This window comes from Ixodes scapularis, unplaced genomic scaffold (genome assembly GCF_016920785.2).
Source record: "Ixodes scapularis isolate PalLabHiFi unplaced genomic scaffold, ASM1692078v2 PGA_scaffold4__175_contigs__length_147842914, whole genome shotgun sequence".
NCBI classification, from domain to species: domain Eukaryota; kingdom Metazoa; phylum Arthropoda; class Arachnida; order Ixodida; family Ixodidae; genus Ixodes; species Ixodes scapularis.
Window position 1 is genome coordinate 134,253,597 of NW_024609879.1, and position 24,640 is coordinate 134,278,236.

At 47.2% G+C, this 24,640-nt stretch overlaps 2 protein-coding genes and 1 pseudogene across 2 annotated transcripts in view; 1 reads left to right on the forward strand and 2 right to left on the reverse strand.

The window, feature by feature from the left end:
* Positions 1-1,279: 1,279 nt before the first annotated feature.
* Positions 1,280-2,139, reverse strand: LOC120847019. Its single transcript, XM_040218966.3, has one exon. The coding sequence runs from the start codon at positions 2,100-2,102 to the stop codon at positions 1,290-1,292; it is 813 nt and encodes a 270-aa protein (XP_040074900.1). The 5' UTR covers positions 2,103-2,139; the 3' UTR covers positions 1,280-1,289.
* A 3,344-nt stretch (positions 2,140-5,483) lies between these two features.
* On the forward strand, positions 5,484-7,691 carry LOC8032334 (annotated as a pseudogene).
* Positions 7,214-24,640, reverse strand: part of LOC115311846 (poly [ADP-ribose] polymerase 1) — a 70,917-nt gene continuing 53,490 nt past the window's right edge. Inside the window, exons 21-25 of the mRNA XM_029970701.4 lie at positions 23,540-23,692; positions 17,188-17,315; positions 13,849-13,910; positions 12,040-12,160; positions 7,214-9,090 (exon numbers count right to left, since the gene is read on the reverse strand). Coding sequence (XP_029826561.2) covers positions 9,018-9,090; positions 12,040-12,160; positions 13,849-13,910; positions 17,188-17,315; positions 23,540-23,692 — 537 coding nt within the window. The 3' untranslated portion in view covers positions 7,214-9,017. The remainder of the gene's footprint in view (positions 9,091-12,039; positions 12,161-13,848; positions 13,911-17,187; positions 17,316-23,539; positions 23,693-24,640) is intronic.

Sequence of the window (24,640 nt, forward strand, 5' to 3'; positions counted from 1 at the left end):
TCAAAATTTTTTTTTTTTTTGTTTGCGTCACGACTGGTTGCGTTAATTAATGTAGTCGCGAACATGAAAGGAGCGTCATCTGGTTCTCAGTTTTGTTACTTACCCGTCTTTACTTGAGCCGATCGATCAACAAGTCGACCCCTATCGGTAGCCAAAATCAGTTATTATAATGTACGCTAGAGGTTCAACTGGCACTAGTGTCTATGCGACTTCCGTAACGCAAATTGAAGCAGACAGCAACCAGTCTACTTTTGCGGTGTTCCTGTGCATTCCTATGGGAAAACGAGCGTGCATTTTGTCTCTTCGCCGGAAAATATCATAGAACACTTTTCTTATTTGGGTCGTACCGAATAGTATGTATCTTAATTAACATTGCAAAAGTGCAATTGCTTTAGTTGGCGCATTTTCTGACCAGTGACGGATGTTTAACTTTACTATATTTCAGGCACATGCCTATGCCTCACAGCGTTTGTTCAAAGGCATTGACGCATCTAAACAAAAATAATAGTCGAATGGAACGTCGAGTGTGTTCAAGGTTCGCCAACATCGAGAGTCACCAAAGTGTGGGATTGATATTGTTGTTAGAGACAAAGTAAACAGCCAAGACCGGACTGCGAGCCTGGAAGCGTGTACCGAGGAACCGAGGAACTTTGAAGTCAAACACGGTCGGAGGCGACGAAGGTCGGTCAATTAGCGAAAGGATTGGCGACTCACATTTGCATCTCTATTTGAAATCCTGGGCGTCGTGCTAATTAAGCGACATAATCTTCGATGCGAGCGGTTTACTGCCTTGATCTGCGTACACGACACTTAAGAAGAAACGGCGTACATGGGCTAGTAAATGCCGTTTTTTTCTTCGTAATCGTGAACAAATTTTCATGTGAAATGACTTGTACCTAGACGTAACACAGTGTGCGATTTGTGATAACGTTTAATGGCACTCGGCGCAAAGAAGAAACAGTAATGCACAATAACACCCCGGCAAAAGACAACAGGAGAAACAAATTTGAGCATATATGCGTATTTTGGCATATTAGATACGTTCAAACATATAACATAATAGCATAATATATAATATAACATAATAACATAAATAACGATCGATGAAAGAAATAAGACTTGCGAGATACACAGCTCATCAATATTGCATAGAAATCGTTGTTTCACAAATATATTTACATTTACCAACAAGTTCTAGTACTAAATGAATCAAACAAAGCAAGGGAAAAATGCAAACAAGCTGACAAAAAAAGAAAGAAAAAAAGAAGGCATGGTTTCAGGATGCCGCATTACTGGTGGCAAAAGAGGACTCGTTTGGTCAAGGTATGCCGCAGATATGCCCCACGGGATCTTTCAGTAATGGTGCGGGCCAGGTGTCGCAACCGCAGTGCGACATATTTCTTAATGACTGCCTTGGCAAGTGAAACTGCGTGCATTGGCTCATCTTTGACATGCACCTGGTTCTTAAAACTCTCTGCGTGTTTGTCATAAAATGCCCTATATGCTAGAACAGTCAGGACAGTTGCATTCATTTTTGCTGCTCCATCTTCAGTGGCCATCCTGAAGATTTTTTCGGTTTCCTGCAGGAGCAGGCAAGCGAGCTCGGAGGGGTACACGAGCCCGCCATTGTCCCTGGTGCTAATGAGGACTCCTGTCACGCTATCATCCAGGAGCATGCTCACACAGGATGGGCAGCTCAGCGTCTTGGTGACCTGGCGGCTGATGAAGCCCCCAATGTGCTTCACAACTTCAGAGGTGAACTCTGACAGGGTATCCTCGCCCAACCCATACACCACGGCCAGATCGTCACGCTCTTGGTCGTCCTTGGCATCAAGAGCAGGGTTGATTGTACCCTGGCTGACCGTCAGGCTTTCCCCTTCGAGGTCAGTAGCCACGTTGGCGGAGTTGGGGGCTTGCACACCAGCATGTACCAGCAGCTTCCTGTAGGCCTGCCGGAACTGGGCAGCTGATGGGTTATTGTTCCAGCCGCCCCTTTGCCGCACACAGCTGAAGAACATCTCCAGGTGGTCCTGGCTTGTCCAATAGGAGCACAGATAGCTAAAAAAGGAAGACATGAGAGAAGACAATTTGTTTAGAAACATGAATCGTGTAGTCAATAATAATAATAATAATTTTTATTTGCACAGATTGCGATACCCACTCGGCAGCATGCAAGGCTAGGCAGAAAAGTTGAGACCCTTACGCAGGCGCGCCTGCTAGCCCGCCGCCAAGTGGAAAAAGGGATACGGGAGAGGAAAATAATTCAAACACTCAAAACAGAAAGTCTGTTGCAGGTTAAGAAAAGCAGAACAAGCCCTTTCCAGGAAAGCCTGCCACTTTTTCACCTTAGCAAAATAATGTTTGAGTGGAGAAGAGAAAATCGCGGTGAGCGCAGAGCTTCTGAAATGGAATTTTCCTGCTTTCCTTAAAGGCCGACTTACAAAACCATTTTCCGCAGGGTAGGAAAGTGCTCCCCAACGACCTTCGCTCCCTCCCCTCTCGTACTCCTTCCTCCTCCTCCCCTGAAAAGGGCGGGTCCGGAAGCTAGTCTCCGTGGAGAGGAGAAGGGGTTTCCTCCTTTCTGGGTGGAAAGGAGGAAACCTCTTCTCCCGCGGAAAATGGTTTTGTAGGTCGGCCTTCAACCTACAGCAGACTTTAAATGTGATAGAGTACAGTTCTGTTCTACACTTGTTGTTTGAGGTTTTACCACATTTGAAGTGGCTAGCACACAGAGCATGTGGATTCTGACTCCCAGCATGCCTCTAAGCATTTTAGAATTTTGAAAATGGCCTACTGCACAAGTGCTGAACTGTTTTTATTTAGTATTGCTACCTATCATCTGTTCTGACGTGCCACTAATTATTTTTGAACTAGTTCAGCTTGTCAGAACAGGGCACTGGTACTTCTTAGTTGCTGCTTGGTTGTTTCAGATTGCTTTTTCTATGACTGTACATTAAGTTTATTTTTTTTACATTATGATGTCAGGCTCAAAGAGTCTGCATGGTTGACATTAGTGTGTTGGTTGGCATCACATTAAGAACTGCATGGAATAGATATACAAGCAATAAAGAATGGTTAATTTGTCCTTGTTTTACTCCATATTTTACGATAGTTGCTTTACAACTGAATTTTGAACCTCAAGATTGGAACACAAGGAATGAAGTCCCAAACTACACTTCGTTTAGTGGCTCTGTGTTTTTTTGCAGTTCTCGGGGTTCATAGTCGGTCTTTTTTTTCTGATGTAGTGATACTTGTATGTTTTAAAAAGCCATTAGGTACTATTTACCGCACAGGCTGCTGACTTTAGCAGCTTCTTGTCTCCCAGCAGGTTACGGAGAAGCTTGAGGGCATGGCAGGCATCGAAAATGAAACGCACCTCCTCGGTGGGTCGAGTCGGGTGCTTGAAAGTTGTCTTCCTGTCTTCATAGCTGATTTCATGAACATGGCAGCCCAGCAGCTTTGCCTTGGCGACGTTTGCACCCAGTCCATCGCACACCACGGCCTTGACGTGGAGACCGCACTCTTCAAGGGCGACGATGCTGTCTTCAAGTAGGCTCTTAAGGAACAACCCTGACACTCCATTTGTCAGGAAATGGCCAAACGGCATCTTCCAGGGTGAAGCTAGACCTAGGACCATGAAAACCAAGGCCTCTGTTGCCATGGGCACTTCGTCAGTCTCGCCCGGGCCAAGTCCTTGACCGAAATCCACGTGCCCAATGAACCTACCCTTTGGGACATCCAAGCTTACTTCTTTTTTTATGGACATCCCATCCAGCATCACAACACACAGCTTCTCCCGTTCAGAAGAGTTTGCATGTCGTCGCTCCAGCTCTCCTAGTGCTTCTTTGGTGAATCCAGGCCACCCTCCAACAACTTTCAACCAACACCTGAGGGAGCTCACAGAACGTAGGGGGAAAAGTGTGCTAACGTAGGCATAGGCTTGGGGTGAGTAGTAGTGCAGGGTGGCTGCAAACTGCTTGGTTCTTTTGCTGTACCTTCTGCCGGTCATCTTCCTGCTGGCGTTTTTTTCAAAGCCCTTCAGTAGTTCCTGCGGAATTTCTCCAAATGCTTCCATCCTTAGTTGGAGCTCATCTGTCAGTGCATGCTCCTCCTTTAGACATTCCAAGAGATTGGAGATTTCAAACTTTTTGTTTGTTTCTTTGCAGGGTCCGTTGCATTGTGTGAATTTTTTTTTTGCCGAATCTGTTTTCTTGTTCATACGACGTCGTTGACTTTTCGGGGACTCTCCATCGAAGTAGGTGTGGTCACTCGAGCATGGTTTTGGCGCTGCGACATTGGTGATCCGTGGTGCTGGACGCTTCCTTGGTGCCTATAAGAAAGAGACCAGTAGGTGTACATTAACGCATACACACTTTGTTCTGATGTATATGATCTAAGGACTGGAAATAAAAGACATTACAAACTCCTCTGCTGCTATACATTATTTTTGCATTTACCACAATGACGCATGAAGCTCAAATTTTACAAAAAAAGCATGAATCATATTTACTGATGAATTCAACCTACTTGGAGTTCAGTATATATGTACCTACCTTGACAGAACCAACGGTGGGTGCTGCATCTTCCTTAAGTCTTGCTTTTACATACAACCCATCCTTAAAGCACTGGAGCTTGAAGTGCCGTGAGCAAAGGACATGATGTGCAGCACGAGTAAAATTGTCCGGACAAACTTTTAACCACTTCTGCAGAAGGTTGTAATTTTTTTTAGGGAACCTGGAATATGAAACGAAGTGCTCCAATACAGGCCATTTATGTACAAGCGGTCGTGCGCTATTATTTGATTTGTAGTGCTATGTAGTAATTAAATAAATGTGCGATTGCTACTTACGTGTGAAATGATAATCCTGAGGTTTTCCCTTCACGGTTCTTGCAATCCAGCGCTGCGCAAAACCTCGGCATTCCCGTATTTTAGCGACTTGAAGCGCTTGCGCCTCGGTCAATTTTAACCGCGCGAGCGGGAAAGCAGAAAGCAGACAACATATCGGACCTCATGTAATTTTTATTTGATCCGTTCTCCTTGGAAAAGTTTGCAATCAGTGAAAGAAACAAAAAAGGCAAAACAGAAAACGTATGCGAGCTAACAGACGGTATTATTATTATTATTTCATAAGTTGCAGCCGCCTTTGACCACCCCCGCCGTACCGCGCACCGGTAGCCACTGTGCCGGTAGCCACCGGGCCACCAGGTAAGGTGTACAGTGTGGGTGCCTTCCAGTATTTTTGAATGTTTTGGACTATATGAACATATATCGAACGATGCAACAAGACGATCTTCGTATTCATGCATTCGAAGAAAAAACTTTATTCGCAGAGTTGATACGAGCCACTGGAGCTGTTCCCGTTGTTTGTCGTCTGCTCTTCTGACCATAGTTATTATAATGCTTCTGACTTGACACATTAGCGTCGCTTTCACCTGGGGGGCTGAGAGCAGTTTAATTGTACGCGATTTTTGGTTGCGTTTTTATGGGTAAATACCACGGTAAATTAGCAGGCTGCGGCAGCGATCTCAAACATATTCGCGTAGTATACACGTATATTTAGCTACTTTAGCGCTCTGCTTTATGCCATGAAATCGACAGAAAAATCCTCTGTAAATGACATTTATTTGTATATGTGATTGAGAAATGTTATAAACTATTTATCAGGTTTGGTTTCTTCTTAATATTGTCGTATATAATTGAGCGCAGCGAGAAAATGCACTCGATTTTTCCCATAGAAATGCATTACCGGAAGTCAGTTTTCGACTGGTTGCTGTCTGCTTCAATTTGCGTCAGCACACTAGCGCCACTTGAACGTCTAGCGTACATTATAATAACTCTATGGCCAAAATGACCCCCAAGTAGATGTCACTGGAGTGACTCGGAAAGAAAAAAGCGGAGTAAGCATGGCAATGTTGCCCCAATGCGCCCTCCGTCCTCGACGGATGCACTCACCGTGTTTCTGCGTTGCACCAACACAGAAAACGACACCGGAAACAATCGACTGCAGGCTACTGGAATTTCAATGCGATGTTAGACAAGTCGGATATCTCCAGTGTGAAATAGAACTTCCTGCATTTGAGTCGCTGTCACACTGCCACCAAATGTTGCGCGAACCATCGGAACGATGGGGGTGTACGTTGGCAGACATGGCGCAACGCAACTGATAACAGGAAGATTGTTTTGTGCTTGGAAGCAGTCCAGGTCAAAAAGGAGAGCCCCTTCTAATGATATACAGTGCTTTCATCTATTTTACTGTTTATAAACCACTTATCGTGGTAAAATGTGCTTGCCATGTGCCTTAAATTGAGCAACTTTTGGCGGTTTTCCGGGATATCTCTTGCGGGTTTGATTTTCAGTTTATCAACACCGCTTCCCACTGTTCTCCGACGTGAGCGCGGGGATGGCACCTCGTCGGAGTGCAATTAGTCGATTTTGCGAGTCGTTCACTCTTTCTACGTACACTTCGCGGCACTGTTAGCACAGACAAAAGATGGGCGCTTTCTTGCGTTTGATTTCGCAGGTGCACTGGCGGGCAATAAACAGTACCGCTTATTAGTGTCTGAAATCATTACGCACTACGAATACATTATTCTCTTTGCTTACTCGTTCATTTTTAGAGGGGTGGATATCTTACATAAACAAGTTCGTAGAATAAACGCGTCTCTCTACGATATCAGCAGCTCGCGCGGTGTTGCCTTGGTAACCTGCGCCTGCACGCGTATGTCACGTGGTAGCGAGAGGAAAGACAATAACAGACAACTGTTATTCGTCGCGCGGTAGAGAGAGAAAAAGCCCTTGTAGTCTGCGTATTCCTACTGAATGTTAATAGAAAATTAAGACTTCATATTTTTCTTTCATATTTAAAAATTAGATTGAGCAATATTTTTTTCACAGAGCTGGGTGTGTGTGTCTAATAATCAGAAAAGCCATTTTCTCACAAATTACTTTTCCCCAACTTTTTACCATAAGACCAGTCACACCGCTTACGATTACCCTCCCCCATCTCATGTCCACAAGCCCCCTGCAGACCTCATTTAAGTAGCTTTTTCTGGAACAATCTGTAAATAAAAACACCCTCTATATTCAATCAAAAAGAAAAGTTCAAGGTAAACACTTGGTGTTCGTACTGGCATACTTTATTAACAAACTTCGAAAAATGTTTTGCAACTGCAGACATTTCAAATCTTCAAGTTATGTCTCCTGTACTAAAGCAAAAAAAAAAAAAAAACGACAAACTATTTGAGGAAACATTTCGACAAAAACCCCGAAGGTAACGCGTAGTTATCACAAGCTGCTTTGGTTAACTGCACACAAAACCAATTTTCCACACGGCAGCGTACATGATCGACAGCCACCTGCTCGACCGCATGGTCAAGACGAGAGTCTTCAACTACACCAAGTGTCTCCAAGGAGAGGAGGGCACGGTCGAGGCCCTCCACATCCACGACCTCCACGGCGTCTTCTACACGTACCTCGTCGGAATCCCAGTGTCCGCCGCTGCATTCATTGGCGAGTTTCCTCGTTCGGCGTTGCGAAGCCTTTCGGGACGCGTCTTTGCAAAGACAGTGCCATGGAATGTTTGGGCCAAGTGTCGCATAGCCCACACGCCAGGTCAGCCAAACACAGCACGCAGCGCAGACAACCAGACACAACAAGATCCTGTTCCTGGCATTTCCCCATTATCAACTGACCACAGGTCTTCCTACAGTCTGCTGCAGGTTAAGAATAGCAAAACAGGCTCCTCGGACAAAGCCCTACACCCTCTCAACTTTAGCAGATTGAACACTGGAGAGAAGGAAGCTGCCGACCGTGGCATGTAGAGAGCTTTATCGGAGAGCCTTGTTCTGCTGTTGCTAACCTACAACACACCATACTGACACAGTTTGTTATATTGGCTTAAAATTCTGTTACTTCTGCTGCCTTTGAGTACCCTTCTGCAGCTTACAACTACATCCATACACACAGGAGCAATAACAGGGGCTTTAAAAAGCTGCATTCTTTCAATGTGCCGCAATATTGAGTTACACCCAGAAAAATCGTACAAAAGCAGTCAAATCAAACACGAGGACTCCGATATGACTTCAAAGTCCACAAGTTAACTGAAAATCTGAAGCATGGCTGGATTTACGATTCGGCACAATGCTGGAACAATAACAGGGGCCTTAAAAGGCTGCATTCTTTCAATGTGCCACAATATTAAGTTACACCCAGAACAAGCATTCACAAGCAGTCAAATCAAACATGGGGACTCCGATATGACTTCGAACAAAGTCCACAAGTTAACCGAAGATCTGAAGCACGGTTGGAATTACGATTCCGCACAATGCTGGCAACCCTGAGATTGTGCCTTTGAAGCAGCTGAGGAATAGTCATAAATGACAAAAACAAACCCAGAGAAAAATTGGGAAGATTAAACAAGATGTAGCATTGACTAAGAAGCGTTTTGAATTTTATCCACGGTTGTATTTCGAGACCCCCAGGAAAACAATGACTGGCACAAAAGCAAACCCGTAAATGCCTCACTAGCCTAACAGTAGTAAAAATGCAATTATGCACGATACATTCTGAACTGTGTAGAAAACAGAAATGCGAGAAACCTTTCCTTGCATAGAAACGGGCTAGCACCGCAAGTTGGCCGACAACATCAACACTGTCGACAGGGACATAACAAACTTTGAAGCACGAGCGTGCTCCTGGAATGAAAGAGGCAAAGAAAACCACAATCTAGAACTAGCTTGTTTGGTATCTTACCCTCCAAGCGACACGCTTCAATCAAAACTTTAAAATCTTGAAAGGTGCTCTTATTTACAGCTGTGACCTCAAAATGAATGTGATAAATGAAACGAGCTGCTTAGAGGGATCGTACTGCTGCAATCCTTTGGTAGTTACTGGATCCTGCAAACAAAGCTTCCACACGTGCACACACTAGGCAAAGTTTAGTGCCGTCATTCCCAAGCAGGCGTTCAGGCACCTCTCCTCCCAGCGCTCTCCGAGCAGAGGTTCAACGCGACGTCCTTCAGCGGCTGTAGTCAAACTTGACCTTCATGAGGTACTTCATGGAGACTTGAGCTGTGTCGTACACAATGTATCTAAAGGGAAAAGCTCAGGAAACAAGTCCAACTTTAAAAACAAAAACAAGAAAGCAAATGAAAAAAGAGAAAACATGCAGACAAGCAAGTTTCCCATCTTTGGGGCTTTCGGGATTTCCAGAAAAACGCCGAGAAATGCATGCCAAAGTTTCTCGCGCATGGATTTTAGAAAACAGACGGACAATGTGACAATTATCGTACTTGGCATTTATGATAACCTTGTTCCCGATGTCTCAGCAGTTACTCTGCCAGAGCCCGTACGAAGTAAGGTGACTGGACCGAGAGTTCGGCTTGCGCGTTTATTGTCCCATCCCGCCCGTGCATCCCAAGTGGCCTCGAAGTGGCCAACAAACGACATCGCAAAAGCCGGGGCGTCGAGCCGTCCGACGTCGAGATCCCGTAAGTTACGACAAAAAGTATGACCGACCGCAAGCATCGCCGTCGCGGCGTCCCGAATTCAACTGCCGGAGCTATAAGGCATCCTCGAATAATCGAGGACTCCGAACTACTTCCTCTTCCTCCGCGGAACGTCAACACAGTCGGACGGTGCAAACTCGGCAGTTGGACCCGACGACGAGAGCCCTTCGACGCGTTCATTGGACGCGAGGCCCAGCTAAACACCGACGCATCGCTCGCTAGAGATCAGATTGGACCGAAATTTCAGGCCCGAGCCCGACCAGAAAAAAACAAATTTGGGCCCGAACCCGGCCTGAGCTTGACGGTGTTTTCTATTAAAGGGATCCTTCAACGAAATTTGAAATATACCCGTCGTGTTCAAAAATAGGCTGAATATGATCCAGAATATCCATAAACGACAATTGCACGTTTGTATTTTGAGCCTGGGTGGCCGTATTTTTCGTTATAGACGGCCCACTCTGGCGAACGATCGGAGCGCAGCCAGAGCGGCCTGATGCAATCATGACGTTGTTTGTCTCGGGACGAGCAAAGCTACGGCGAGGCTGACGTCGAGGGGATGGCCTAGTCATTGTAGCCAACGAAGCGGCTGCTTTTGTATGAATTTTGAGTGACGGGTTAATCTTCTATAATCTTGTAGGGGGACAATAGCAACTTCTGGGGCATACAAAAGGGATTCCTGGGAAGAGGGGAGTTCCTCCTTCCCCTAATCTTTCGTGGTGGCCAGAGGCAAGACAGTTACCGTCCCTACCCGTCAAGGTTTGTAGACGGGCATTACAAACGAGGCGTTAGCGACATCCACCAGGTGCTCTTTGCTAATAGTTTAATTTGTTTTAAAATTCCTTTTCGAGACTTCTTTAACAAGATATAGGTATGTTCGATATGATACTGCTCCTTTGAACACACATAGACCAAAAAATAAGCGCCGAAATTTTGTTGTAGTATCCCTTTGTTCTACGTAGCACGTTCATACTGAACGAAAATTTCCAATCTCGGAAGTTAAACAGATTTGTTTCGAAGGTCAGCGCGGCCATTGTATTTACTCGCGCTGTTTCTAGAATGACGATGCATGTTTTGATTGATTGTTTGTTGTGCCATTAATGCAAAGCAAGAAATAGGCAGGAAATGCGATGGTTTGGTCCTTTTATAATGTTGCATCTTATGCCTAGAGGTCAACGATTTTTTAGTAAGTGTTTGATTAGCGTCGGCCAATAATCGAAATAAATTTTTTAGTCGTCGTTCAGCCCTAGACATGCTTTAAAGGAGCACGAAGAATTTAATGAACAACACACTTAAACAAATTGGTATGTACTTTCCCGCAAGACGACGGAAAGTTACACGTCGGCGAGTCTTGCTCGTGCGATTGCAAATGTTAGTGACATTGTGACGTCTGCATCATGACGACGTATTGCAACTTTTCAGAGCGTTCGCGATCACGTCAGGTGTGGTGCCAACCAATCAAAGCGGGCGGCGAACCTGCTGCGACCAACACCTTCTGGACCAGCCCACCAGTGTCGGACTTGGCCCCCATGGACGGAAGATGGGGTAGGATGGAGCTCAGAGTAGAACTATACTCAAAATATGCAAACTGCTCATAAAAAAGAATAAAAAAAAGCAACAAACGTCACACTAATTTTTATCGCTGCCGCGCGCAGATTACATTTTTAGATCCCACCCCATCCTGAGCTTCGTCATTCGCTACGACCTTCCGCACCTTGCAAGGCTCGACTCCTGCGTGCTCTGCGAGAGATTGTGCACACCGGCTTTTTTCAACACACAAGCCGTCTGGTGGAGCAGACTTATTGATGCTGATGACTGTGTCCTAGACCAATGGGTTCTCAACCATCGACGGTTCGGGAAGCGCTCGTGGATCGGCGGAAGGGATGGATATGCAGTGGGGGAAGAGAGAAAAATCCGGGATAATTACGTTTATGAAGGCATAAAGGAATATTAAGTAGCTAAACGCTCTCGTAAACTGGACTTCTCTCATTGACGTATACGAAAAAAAAATTGCGCAAAGGTGGGTGCCTGTTCCCTATACGAAAAAAAAAGATGTTTATTACGTTCACCGATGAGCAAGGCTTCCTGGATCCTAGAAGTGCCTTCGCAGGGGCCGCGGTCCCCCATACGAGAACCCTGACCTAGAGGGTTGTCACATGTTTTGTGGGCTCCGTACAGAACATAATGACCCGCGGCACAATATCCAGATTGGCACTTTTTGCGTTAAAACAAACTTTCTGCTACATTTCTCGGTTTTCGAATATGAAAGAAATATTTCCCACAATTCCGAAATATCTGTCAAGGTCGGGCCATCAACTCCCGACGCGCAGTTCGGGGCACGTCGACCCGAATCCCGCCCGAACCCAAACAGTGCTCACGTATATTGGCACGAGCCCGCTCTAGCACTCGCGACCAATCTGCGTCTACATTCTAGTGTGCAGGCTTCGATTATACGCGACCAGGCACCGCCGCCCAAGGTCGTGAGACGGGAATTGGCGACGAGAGACGACGTGAAACACACTGCCGCAAGGATACTCGTTGTAGAGCAGGGACGAACCTCCCTGCCCGGCGTCCTTGGCCGCAGGACCCAGGGGCACCTCGACCCCGTCGGGGGTCACCACCTTGTTGCTGGGGTGTGGGTAGGTCATGCCGACACCTGAGACGCAACGGAGGGCAGGCCGGTTACCGAGCGATCCGTGCACGCACCAATTGCGAAGGGCACAAAAAAAATTTAAGTTTCTCGTGTTCCCCTTCTAAAAACAAAACAGAGTTGAAACAAGAAAATGAAGATTGTTTAGTATATAGATAATAATCCCCGAAAAAGGGGATCAAGGGGGACGAAGGACAAACAAACAAATCTTTTTGCTCGTGCACCAGTCATGTAGCTATGTTTGGAGATTCATGTTTGTCCTTTGTCCTTTTGTTCCCCTTATCCAGGGATTATTATCTTCATTCTTGTCCAGCTCGCTTGCACATTTGCATTAATTGCATCATCATAATTTTTTCGTATGTACCTTACAAACAACAGTAAAAATGCAGCAAAGTGGTTGTGTGGGGCCGTTGGTCCGTCCTATGTTAGAAAAAAGTGCCGAGAGAAACGCTAGGGCAAAGACCTTTTCCTATTTTGGCCTCTCTTCATTCTTGCATTCCTTTGGGTACTTTTTGCTAGAAGAGTAGAACCTTGTTGGTACATTCTTGACTGACACATTTTTCAGTCTCTTACCATACCGGCGCGATAGGAGCAGTGGCTGAAGCGGAGCAGTGCTTGGCTTAGCTCGATCGGCTCAGAAATTCTGCTCACCCTCATGGGCCCAGATTCTTTGGCTACAATTTTAGACAGGCTCCTAACTTTGGGGACCAGTTTCAGACAAGATAAATTCAACCTACGTCCAAATAAACATTGCACTGTCAAGACCGGTTATAACAAAGTTAGTTATAACGAAATAGCGGCTACAGTTGGTTATAACGAAGTAGCGGCTACAGCGAAGCAATCACGATTTCCCATTACCTTTTGCACTTCGTTATAACCGAAGTCGGTTATAACGAAATAGCGGATATAGCAAAGTGATTTCCGGTTCCCGTTAGACTTCGTCATAACTGGTCTGGACAGCAGTTCTCCACGGCCGTGAAAGTTCAACTGAAAACAAAATCCTGCGCAAGAGTACCTCCCTCTTTCATCTATAGCCCCCAAGAGTTTTCCCAGATCATACATTTCACGGCGTCCCTATTAAAAAATTCACGTGATCGCGAAGAAAGAGTGATGGTGCTGCCGCGCTATTGCCCTCCCTCTACCGCAGTCTCCATTCACACAACCATGTCATCCATGGCTAGATGCACTGTCGCCCCCTTTATCTCATGTCCACGCTTTACGCCTGCTGCTTCGGGGTTCTGGAAGGATCTTCCGCTGGGTGCAAGAACAGCAAAGGGTGCGAGATGCTGACTGTTGTGCACGAGAGGCAGCATCTCGGCACGTTTTACGTATCTCCTAAAGAGCGTCCCCTACGATTACTCTACTAAAAGCAAATACCCTAAAGCACATCTTTCGACCATGCGGCAGCTGCGGCTATCAATCGCAGCACACTTTATGTGCCGTCCCAACGAACACGTCAGCTGCCAATAGCAAAGCCTCGTTAAAAGGCCCATGAAATTAATTCTGGGCTGGGATAAATGAATCTAGAACGTGATTTTACATTTCAGATGTCAAACAGACGATGTACGAACTTTGCGCATAAAAAGAAACAATCTCGCACGAAATACAAAAACAAGCCGTTTATGTTTGTTAGACGTACGTCTAGGTATGGTACTGGTAGGCGGCGTGTCAAACAACCAGGAGAGAGCACCCACCTTTGGTGGAATGCGTGTTGGGTGGCAACTTGGTAATGTACTCGGCGGTCTTGCATTCGTACCTGAAACAAAAGGCGCAAGGGGTCCATCACAGAGTCTAAAAAGTGGGCTGCTGGCTAAAGACGCACAGCCCGCCGACCACTCCGAAAAGCTGCAGAATGCGTGACATTGTCAAGAGGTACGGAGACTAAAGGCCCATGCACACATTTCCGTTTCAGCACGTCCCGAGTGCGGAACGACTTCCTCGGGGCAGCGAGCAGTTGCTCGATGTAGGACGATAGCGGAACCAGGCTCAACGTTACAATGTTGCGATAGACGGCTCGAGGAAAGAAAGGGTGTGTCCTGTGCTCGCGCACGCCCATCAGAGACGCCCGTCCGGTTCTTCGTTCCAAGACAGGGTCTTGCCATTGTTGGGAGCAGCAGGCCAGACTGAGGCTGCAATGGTTCGAGCTACCAGACGAGCAAGCGTCGCCCCTCTGCTGTTCAGTGCATCTGCAAAGTCCTCGAGCGGATTCCAAATACGACAGTGAGAAAAACCTCAGCAGTGGGAGTCAAAACGTAAAATGATATTTCTTCCATTTCCATTCCCTTTTTTTCTGCTATGCCTTTGAGTGCATTAACTTTATGCGTCCTTGGCTCGCGTTATAATAGTACTAATATTTCCTTTTGAAGGCATCAAAACCTGCCCTCACGTTATATTAGTGCAAATACGGCACGCTGCACATGTTCCCAAAAGATGCACATGTTCCCAAAAGATGCGGAAGAGAAGAATGCTGCAGGGTTTGGGTTCGTGCTCCGTGGTTTGCTCTCCACACTTCGTCGACGAGGGCTACAGGATTGGGGCGGGTCGAAAGTGATGACAACTCGGCGAAGACCACCTTCAGCATCACCCCGTTCCCAGCCGGGCAATTTGGAACGCTCAACGATATCATTTTCTGAATTCGAGAGGTCTTCGGGCACCGAAAATATAACTTTGGCCGATCCGCTGCCGACTTCGCAATCACCCTTGCCGTAAACTGCCGTGCGTCGCCATGATGCGAGGACTGACGAAAGGCGAGGAGGCGGCGAGCTGCAACGACAGATTTCGTCACCGATACTCCAGGAGTATACCTTATTATATTTATAAAGAAAGAACATAGTGCATTCACAACTGCGCCAAAAAATGTGTTTCACAAATGCCGTTATGAAATGTTTTCGAAAGGTAGCTTAGGAAGCCCCTAAATTCTCATGTCCATTAGGTCGTTGCCAAAAAATAAATGAAGAGCTTTCGGTGGAAAAAAAAACAAAAAAACGGCGACACTTGAAAAGTGCACGCACGCCCCCCAAAAAATGGACGCATCTACACGTTGGTGAATAATGTTGATCGGGGCGAAGCTCTGGTGGTGCTGATGATACTGGTTTTATTGTTCATAGGTAGTGCTGATTTTTTTTTTTTTTTTTTTATTGCTCATGGTAGTGCTGAGTTCCGGGTTGTGTTTCGACTTCATTATTACTGCTTTATGGTCGGTGAAATGCAGAGCCAGTGGTTCTTCTGGCGGATCAGCTTGGATTTGCTAAAGCCGTGGGAGCGCATCTCCACTGCTCAAGTCAACGGTCCATGTCAGAAAAAGGATGTGTGGTATGGATCGTGGTTATAAGCATTTGAGCATTTGACCGCAGCGCCCTCTCGTCTATAAACGTTGAGCCAATGCATGCAAAGTTTAACGCGATTATATAAGCATTTGACCGCAGCGCCCTCTACTGTATAGACCAGGGGTTCTCAAACTTTTTGGCCTCGGGGAACCCCAGCAACCTTTAAAGAGTGCCGAGGAACCCCTCCCACCCCCCCCCCCTCCTTCCCCACTGTTTTGCTGCCTGGACACACTTTCAATAGAAGAGTTCACAAAATATTTGTTGCACAAATAAAACAATAAAAAGTGGAACACCCCTTAGACTAAAGAGTGGGATTAAAATGTCAGACAGTATACATATTAGTGTGAAGGGTGGGGTTGCCTTGCTCGCATCAGCGAATCGATGCGTGGCTCAGTCACGCTTAGGGCCAGCCTCATATCTGCTGCCCGGTTCAGTCAATTCCTGTGCTTGTTTTTCACCTAACCTAGTGCTGAGAATGCCTCCTCGCAAACATATGTAGTTGCAAAAGGAAAAAGCATGTCTACTCCCCTGCCAAAGAGGTGTGGGAACAGTGAGGCAGTCTCCACTCAAAATGCAACCACACCTTGGCTGCTGAACTTCTCTTTGAGTGCAGTGAGCTCAAATAGTGAGCTCACTGCAGTGAGTGCAGTGAGCTTAAGGAACTCGTTTTCAGTCTCAACGGCCTCATTGTTGAATGCTGTTATACCCACATGGAAGGGGGACACAAGCCACTGAGCACTGGCCACCTCCGGAAAGTAATCGGCTAAATGAGCCCTGAGCGTACTGATGTGAGCCATGATCACCGCTCTGTCAGAAGCAGACAGAGCAAGTTGAGCCTCACAGGTGCAGAGCCTCTTGAAAGGGCTTTGGTCTCCCCTGCTCACGTGGCTCATCCAGCCCTGCAGTTTGCTGCAGAAGACCCCGACCTGGTCAGCAGCACTAACTAGGGTTACCTGCCTGCCCTGATGCTTTGGTTCAGTATGTTGAGGTGTTCAAACATGTCTACCAGGTAGGCTAGCCTCACGAGAAAAGAGCCCTCCACAAAAGGCTCAACAAGCACTCAGCCGTGCGGCCGCACGGCTGAGTGCCGCGTACTTCGATGAATAGTAAATCGCGTTTTGAGCTCAAAGCCCCGCGTCTTCTCGTCGTGTCCGTATGTGTGTGTAGGATGGGGGGACTGACTTGGGTGCTCGCGGAACCCAAGTGAGCACTCCGCGGAACCCCTGTGTTCCACGGAACCCAGTTTGAGAACCCATGGTATAGACCTTAACCGGCTACATGCAATGTTAGAGTGTAGCATAGTGGTTAAGGCGTCTGCCTCGTAAGCAAGCGGTCCTGAGTTCAAACCCCCGTGCAGGCGTACATTTTTAAAGTGGGCCGATCCCGGAGGTAGTGCAATCGATGTGAGCACGGACACCGGACACGGCTAGGGCCTAATGAGCTTCGCCCCTAAAACATTTTTTTATTGCAATTTTTCGGGGTAGTATATGAAAAGATTCCGAGTTGATAAAGAACAGAAAAAAACATTAATTTAGAGGTGCCAGTGCCCTTTAACCTCAATTTCAGACCCATAAAAAAACTGTTTTTCTTCCGTCATCATAAACGCAACCGACTGATCGGAAACTAGCGCAAATGCAGCGTAGCCAATGGGGATGGAGGACGCATGTGTGAGTGAACAGAAAGGGACAGAGGGGGGGTTGGGCTCACATATTTCCCAGGGCCACCTCGCAGAGGAGCAGCAAGCCCACAGGGTTACTGGGGGAGGTGCAGCAGTAGTTGGCACTCTTGGACACCATGTCCGCAAAGTAGATGCCCTTGCCAAACATGTAGCCCGTCTGCAAGAAAAGCGGGAAGACACTCAGTTACCAGGGTTCACATTTTAAGCCTTCACAGTCAAAGTGTTAAGAATAGCAAAGAATGCGTAACTGCGTGCATCGCATGCGCAACAGCAATTTAGGATTTCGTCTGCAACCCAACGCTAGTGTCTCAGGTAAGTCTCCATTCTCCTTAGAATCCCCTGGCTTTTTCATCCAAATGCGATAGAGGCGCGGCAGCACTAACGGTACGCAGTTCCTACCTTATTATGCAGCGGGGTACAAAGGGAGAATGTCAGTGAAAGAAATGCTCCCGCACACGCAATGCATTTACGGTACATTTGCCTCAACGAGGTAGAGGGGCTTAGAGTAATAAACCGGAAGTTTGGAAGTGGCACCTCCCCGGTTGTTTGTTTTACGCAAATGTGACCACTCGTCACGTGACCTCACAAGAGCCGTGACGTCGCAGGTAAGATGGCAGCGCCCAGAGCTGGCGGATGCGAGTTTGTTCGGTGCGCGGCAGCCGTGATGTGCAGCGGCTTTCCGACGATTTCGGGCTTTTTCGTGCTCGCTGACGCAGGTATAATGTGAAAATATGAAGGAATGAGACTTTATACCTTTTTTCCTCAAGATCGCTCTGTATCATCTGGATATTAACAACTGTGAGACAGCATCAGCCGTATCGCCGTACCAGTGCTCGGATTCGTGATCTGTTCGAGGATCGATATAACTTTGAGTGGTTTTAGCATAAAATTTTCGTATTCTCTTAGCTTTGTTTGAACGTTGGAATGTCTGAGAATCGATGCGAAAGGTATACGTCGGTTAGGGTCTAGGAGAAGTTGTCTAGGAGAAGTTGTTTCAGGCCTGCGTCACCGAATAACCATAGCAACATTTAGCGAGGAAGCTCCTGCGATCTTTAACCCTTTGTGCTAATCGACGATTCTACATTCGATCGCTTTCATCCTTTTTTGGTGAGTGCGAAGTACACACGTATCTTCAGCTACGAGAATGACGTTTTATTGAGTGTGGGGATGAATAAATCGTTGGAGGCACCAGCGTCTAAGTTATTCGACTTGCAATAAGAACAACTGTTTTTCTGTATGCGTAGATTAACATCACCTTTTTCTCTTTCGTAGGATTTGTTGCAGCAATACTTTTTTTCATCAAGAGTGCATTGTATTAGTCTATCAATTATTTACTTGTTCTAATTACCTGGATAAGATTATTCATATTTGTGTTCATCCCTTGCCTGAAGAGCAGTCTTGTTAAAAAATGTTGACCATTCTTTTCCGGTTACTTAATAGACTTTTTTGAAAAGTGTGGGCTGCCTATACTTTGTATCATTGTAACTTGGAAAAGGGCAACCGCCACAGCCCCCTCGAGCCAATCGGAGAGACAGAGCGAAGGTGTGTGACAAATCTGTGCAGACGAGCACTCTGAATGACATGTTGCCATGTGCCTCTCTCCAACATGCATATTGGCTCGCCGAGACTTTAGCCTTTGCTGTTTGCCAAATTGTGATGAAACAAATTACAGTAGCTACTACTCTAATTACCGCAGGCTTTCATACATTGGTCATTTGTTCGACAAGAATGTTATGTCCGCCATCACTGTGAACTCGGCTCAGCGCCTATTGGACTCGAATGCTGCGTAGCATTCGACGTGAACTGGGGTCCATTTGTGTGCTTTACGCCGAAAAAAAATTGTGACAGTTATGTTGCTTGATGGGGTTCTGCAAAGGGTCTATTGTGTCATACGCATAGGAAGTGTCCTGCTATATAACAATGCATCAACACATACGATTAAAGTATATGCTCAGAGGTGTGTTCAGGAGAAGTGGAATGAGTGCAGCCCAATGCAACAAGTCTGTCAGTCTGGTATGTCCCATTAATTAATATTGAAGGGTCAGAGATGCGAGTGTCCTCAAAAGGACCTGCGCATTTGGTGAGCACAATCCTTGGTGTATAAACTCTCAAGGCGTAAAGGCAAGCGGAAATAGGTTTATCTGGTTAGTGTATTAAATATGTTTATTTCTACTGGATTACATAATTATTGATCCTTAGTTAATGGTTTCAGAACGAGTTCTTTCTGCGACAGTCTCCTGTCAGGCGTTCAGTCGTAATACCTGTGGACCTTGTTGTGGGATGACGCTCCTGGCACGTCGGTGTTCAGTTTGGTCGAGTAGCAACTTTTGACCGACTGATGCCGTCTTGTAATCATATGTCATATGCGCCCACTGACATCTGATGCACTGAAGCTGCAGGGCTGGCTTCTAATCCGCAAAATTTTCCTGGTAGTTTTCTGCATCAATGCAGCAAGCTCGGGCATGTATTGGTTATGTGGCTGTGCCTTTTGCTATACCATTGACTTGATACCTGGCGACAATGTTTGTTTGATATCCAAGCCATTTCACTTCCATTTCGTAATGGAGACTTATTCTGCATCCCACGACCACTGCAACTTGTGTAAGTCTCATGTGGCAAAGTGAAGTCTGGTGATGCTTGCAGTCCACTTTTGAGAGCAACCAACCATTCTATTTCTTCAAGTCACTCAGCGGCATTCTCCCTCAAAGTCGGAAATTGTGTGCTTCGTGGCGTGGAGACAGATAATTAGTGTCAGCAAATTATTAGGTATTGTCCTTGGACGACAACCGACACCAGATCAACTCTCCTTGCATTGCCGCTCACCTGCTTTGTCGTGCTTACCTCCCGTCCAGATGAAGTAGATCACGAGCTTCGGGGTAATGTCGGCACCAGGGACAAAGACCGCCGAAGATAATCCTCAATCTTCTCCGGTCGCTCGTCGAGACGTGGTCGAGGGTCGTTCGGCACGAACCCTTGCAGGCCAATTCATTGGTACGGGCACCTCCAGTAGACATGGTCGGCCTCATGCAGTGGTAGCAGAGTGGTTTTCGGTCGGCCATTCGCAGTACCTCCGTTTTCCTCGGTGCACATTGTTCAGTGCGGACCTACACTGGTTCTTCCCGATGTTGGGAATGCTTTGGCGTTGGGGTGTCTCGTTGAATTGACATTGAATAGTAACAGGTAGCCGGTGGTGGTCGTTGTGACTTTGTGGCATAAGTCGCCCTCGTTTCGTCAGATGCCGCTTCGCTCGAAGAAGTCTCCAGTTGAAATGACTGTCTAACCAGAACATACAATGACAGCTGAGCATGGCCTGGAACTTTCCAGAATAGTAAATATTGATAGAAAATAGGACTGGACCAAGCATCCGCGACAATATAATAAAACAGGCAGAAAAGAGTCTATCCTGATCACTAAAGCAGTTGCACTGCTTTAGTGGCATTCTGTCCGAATAAATCCTCTCCTTCGCGGTCTGGCAATTGCCGTGAACGAGCAGAACTGAAATCGATGTGAGACCACTTTTCTGGTAATGAGCCGCAGCAGACTGCCGCCGCAAAGCGGCGTGAATTGGACTGGGTAGGTAACACGCGCGATGAAATGTCCATACAGCTTGCAATTCGCGTAACGAGTGTTGATGAAACTTTGGTGTCGACAAAACGTGCGACCGACCAGCGGAATCAGTACCAACTGCAACACCTGTGCTTCGTGAAGGTGCACGTCTACGCCAGAACAATTTAGTAGGCAGCACAGCATCACCTAAAGCACGGCACAGGAACTACCAGCTTGAAGGCAGCTCTTCGGCGCGCCGCACACCTGTGCTCCGTGAAAGTGCACGTCTACGCCAGAACAATTTGGGAAGCAGCACAGTATCATTTAGCACGGCACAGGAACTACAAGCGGCAAGGCAGCTCTCCGGTGTACCGCACAACCAAAGTGAGCCTTCGGGCATTTGAACGAAGTGACACCACGATTGCACACTGTCAAGCACGACTCGCGCAATTTCCGTCGCTAAACTGTGTTTCCAAATATATTGCACACGCTTTACTGCAGATCTCGAAGGTTCCGATGGTCAACGAGAGCGCAAAAACGTCGCCTTAAAATTTATCCTAACGGTGTCCGAGTCAATCCGAGGTCCGAGCAACGTAGGGCCGATTGTCTTCTTCGTGGCAATATCCTCGTAGGTCACTAGCGAAATGCTCACCGTTCCACCGTATTTTCACGTTATACCTACGTCGGACACCACGCTGAACTCTGAAGCCGCTTTCGACCGGCCTCATACAACCTCATACAACGGCTTCCGCGTCTAAAATCAACTCGCCGAGACGAACGACAACGAACAAAGCATCCGACAAGCTCCGGCCAATGCTCCGGCCCAGCTGGGACCAGCCGCTGCATGGGCGCTGCCATCTTTCCTGTGACGTCACGTCTTTGGTTTGGTCATATGACGAGTGGTCAAATTTGCGTACAATGGCAGCCGCCTTATGGGGGTCACTTTCGAGTGCAGACCGGAACCCCGGTTTATCGCTCTAAGCCCCTCTACCTCATTGATTTGCCTACACTCCCCGAATCGCCCACACGAAAACTGCTCCGTGCTTCACAGTACTTTAAAGACTAAAGCTGCCAATACAGTAAATCCCTCATTATAACAAAGTCAATGGGATGGCAAAAAAAAAAATCAATATAAGCGGCAACTCGATAAAAGCGATAGAGCTAAAAAAACAGCGCCAGCAGCCTTGAAGGTGGACGGAAACACACCGGAACATTCTGACAGTATATATCTTATCAAACAAACCTTGGTTATGAACATTTCGCGGCAGCTTTACAGAGTAAAAAATAATTAGGAGGATTTCGCCAATACAGTCTAAGCTCGTTACAACCGACCTGGTTACAACAGACATTTGGATATAACATACCGATTTGTGAAGTTCGGTTGGTTTTCCTCTACATACCGTTGACTCAACTTCATATCTGCATACAACATACTCCTCTTACAACAGACCGAAATCTTGGTCAAAATCAAGGTCTGTTATAACGAGCTTAGACTGTAATTTTATCCGGGCATTGGCCCTCCTCAAACTGCTCCAGGCACCCCAAGAACGCTGTCACCGCCGCTGCACTCCACTTTGTTTCAAAGCAGCTGTAGGACGTTTCGCGCCTCTGCAGTCGTGGGCATTTCCCGAGGTGCCTCTCCGACGTCGCTTCGTGTTTACCCTGGCCGCACGCAAGGTCTAAGACTGCAGCATCGTGGCGGGAAAAAACAACGGGAGTTTGGATCGACAAGTGCAAACAAATCAAAGCTATCCTCGGTAGCTTTGCCAACATGTTTGCACACACTCCTGTAGAGATTGTTGCACCTCTGAAAATCGTGCACAAACTCGGCAAGCACGCTTGTGAGGATGAACGAACATGTTTTAATAGCGCAAGGGCCAGATTTGGCCGAAGAGCACCAATGGCATGGTTATTGATAGCTGCTATTATTATTATTCCCTAACGTCAGTAAACAAAGTTTAAAAGATACTTAAACAAGTTTAAAGATATGGGTATCCTTTAGGAAGTTAAATACCTTTCCATGGGATACAATCGACTCATGTCCGAGGAGAATGAATACAAGGGTGAATGGGTATCTGCTGTAAATGAAAAATTGCAAAGTGATGCTTACGCTGATTTTCACGCACAAGCTTATGAGAAAAAATAGGACGTGAGCAAAGCGGCTGGCTATCTTTCATCTTCAGGACGCAGGCGCACTTTTTTTTGCATGAGAAACTTCTCGAACCCGTCCAGTATGTTTTGCTCATTCTGCAAAATGGTGGACAGTGTCAAACAGCTAATGCCGGTATGCCGTAACCTTCGGCGATTACGAACTTGGGCTGGCCGCTTCTCGCATCTAAGCGACTTTCGGCAAAACACTCCCACTTTTCCATACGACACACGTGTATACCGCAGGTCTGCCTTCACAGGCACAAGCGTTGGGGGCACCTTAAGGGATGGCCTGCTCCGGGCTCCAACGCTCCCCCGATTCAATTCTGACAGGAGTCGGACAGCGTCGGAACAGGGACGCTGCTCCCTGCCCGCAACGACGCATCGGAAGCGGCGCTCTGCGTGCTCCGGCCTCCGTCCCCCGTTTTCTCTATTTTCTTGTTTGCCGCAAGGGTCTCTGTGCGCCTCAGTGTAGGCTTGCGTGCTTTCGGCCCCTCGGCCTTCATAATAAGCATGGTCGGCCACCGATACACTTCGAGTAATCCGGTTCAAAAGGAGTGCATATCGGTCGGGACCACAATAAACTTCGACAAGAGTGATAATTAAAAAATAACCATTTCCCTATAATGAGGTATGTGGTTTGTCCAAAACTTCCGGCAAGCAGACGACGTTTGCCTGGCCACTCACCACGGGGGCCTCTGGAGGAGCAATGCGCAGCCCCTGGGACAGGATTCCAGCATAGTTGGACAGCCGGGAGCCATGCCACAGCAACTTCCGGTTGGGCAACTTCTTGAAGGGCTTGTAGCGCTTGGCCTCCCCGTCCTTGGCCACCTTGAACAGCTGCACGAGTGGGCAAACTTCCAGCATCAGGTACGGAACGCGCCAACCGTCATACGAGTACGGTGTCCGGAATGCGTCGACAAAAGGGGTTTCAAAGCGGCAAAATATGACGTCGCGATCCCAAAAGTGGGTTGTAAGAGTTTTAGCAAGAAAGAGGAGCGAACGCGAGTGCAGCCGTCCTCGCACCATCCACATCTCCCAACTGCTCGAACTTCCACGGAGCACAAAGTCGAAGAGTGACCTGCGACAGAACCGAAGTCTGCCGCATCCGACCCCCCTGCCGCGCACTTGCCAAGGTCACAGTCGGCAACAGTGGGACATAGGCATCGACAGGTGGAGATCGAAAGACCACAAACGACTGAGCAGTAAACGCGCCGGTAAGACAAGTGTACCGGGCACGGTAGCGTGACACTATGTTCGGAACGTGTCTCCGACTGGTGTTTACTGCATACGCAAAAGTGCCGCCTTCCATTTCCACCCGACAACGTCGCAACTGTTGTGCCGTTGCCGGCCACAACCTTGTTGGCGGCATAGCGCCGCCAACAAGGTTGGCGTGTGCGTTAAGCCGAAGTGCGACTCCTGCGAGTCGCACTTCGGCTTAACGGCCCACGGAAGCTCCGGCAGCCTGGAGTTGGGGACGCCGTAAAAATGGCAACCCTCCAGTTTTTTTGTTTTTTTTCCAAAACTTTTACAATTAATTACCGGGATTGCGGCATCTGACAACATGGCACGCCAGCTCTCGTGAAATTGTCTGCTGCCACTATGGGATGACTTTCGATGCATGCTCGGTATAGGACGCTAAACACACCAGCCAAAGACGTGTTCTAGACACCATTCCTGCGACAGCAACCTTAGCCGTAACCACAACTATAGCCGCAACCATAGTCCCAGCCATAGCTGCAACCATAGCCGCAGAAGCAAACATTGCCGCAACCATATCCGCAACTG

What these genes read in the sequence shown, in the direction of transcription:
- LOC120847019 (XM_040218966.3), bottom strand. Translation starts at nt 2,102, where the DNA reads ATGTTTCTAAACAAATTGTCTTCTCTCATGTCTTCCTTTTTTAGCTAT.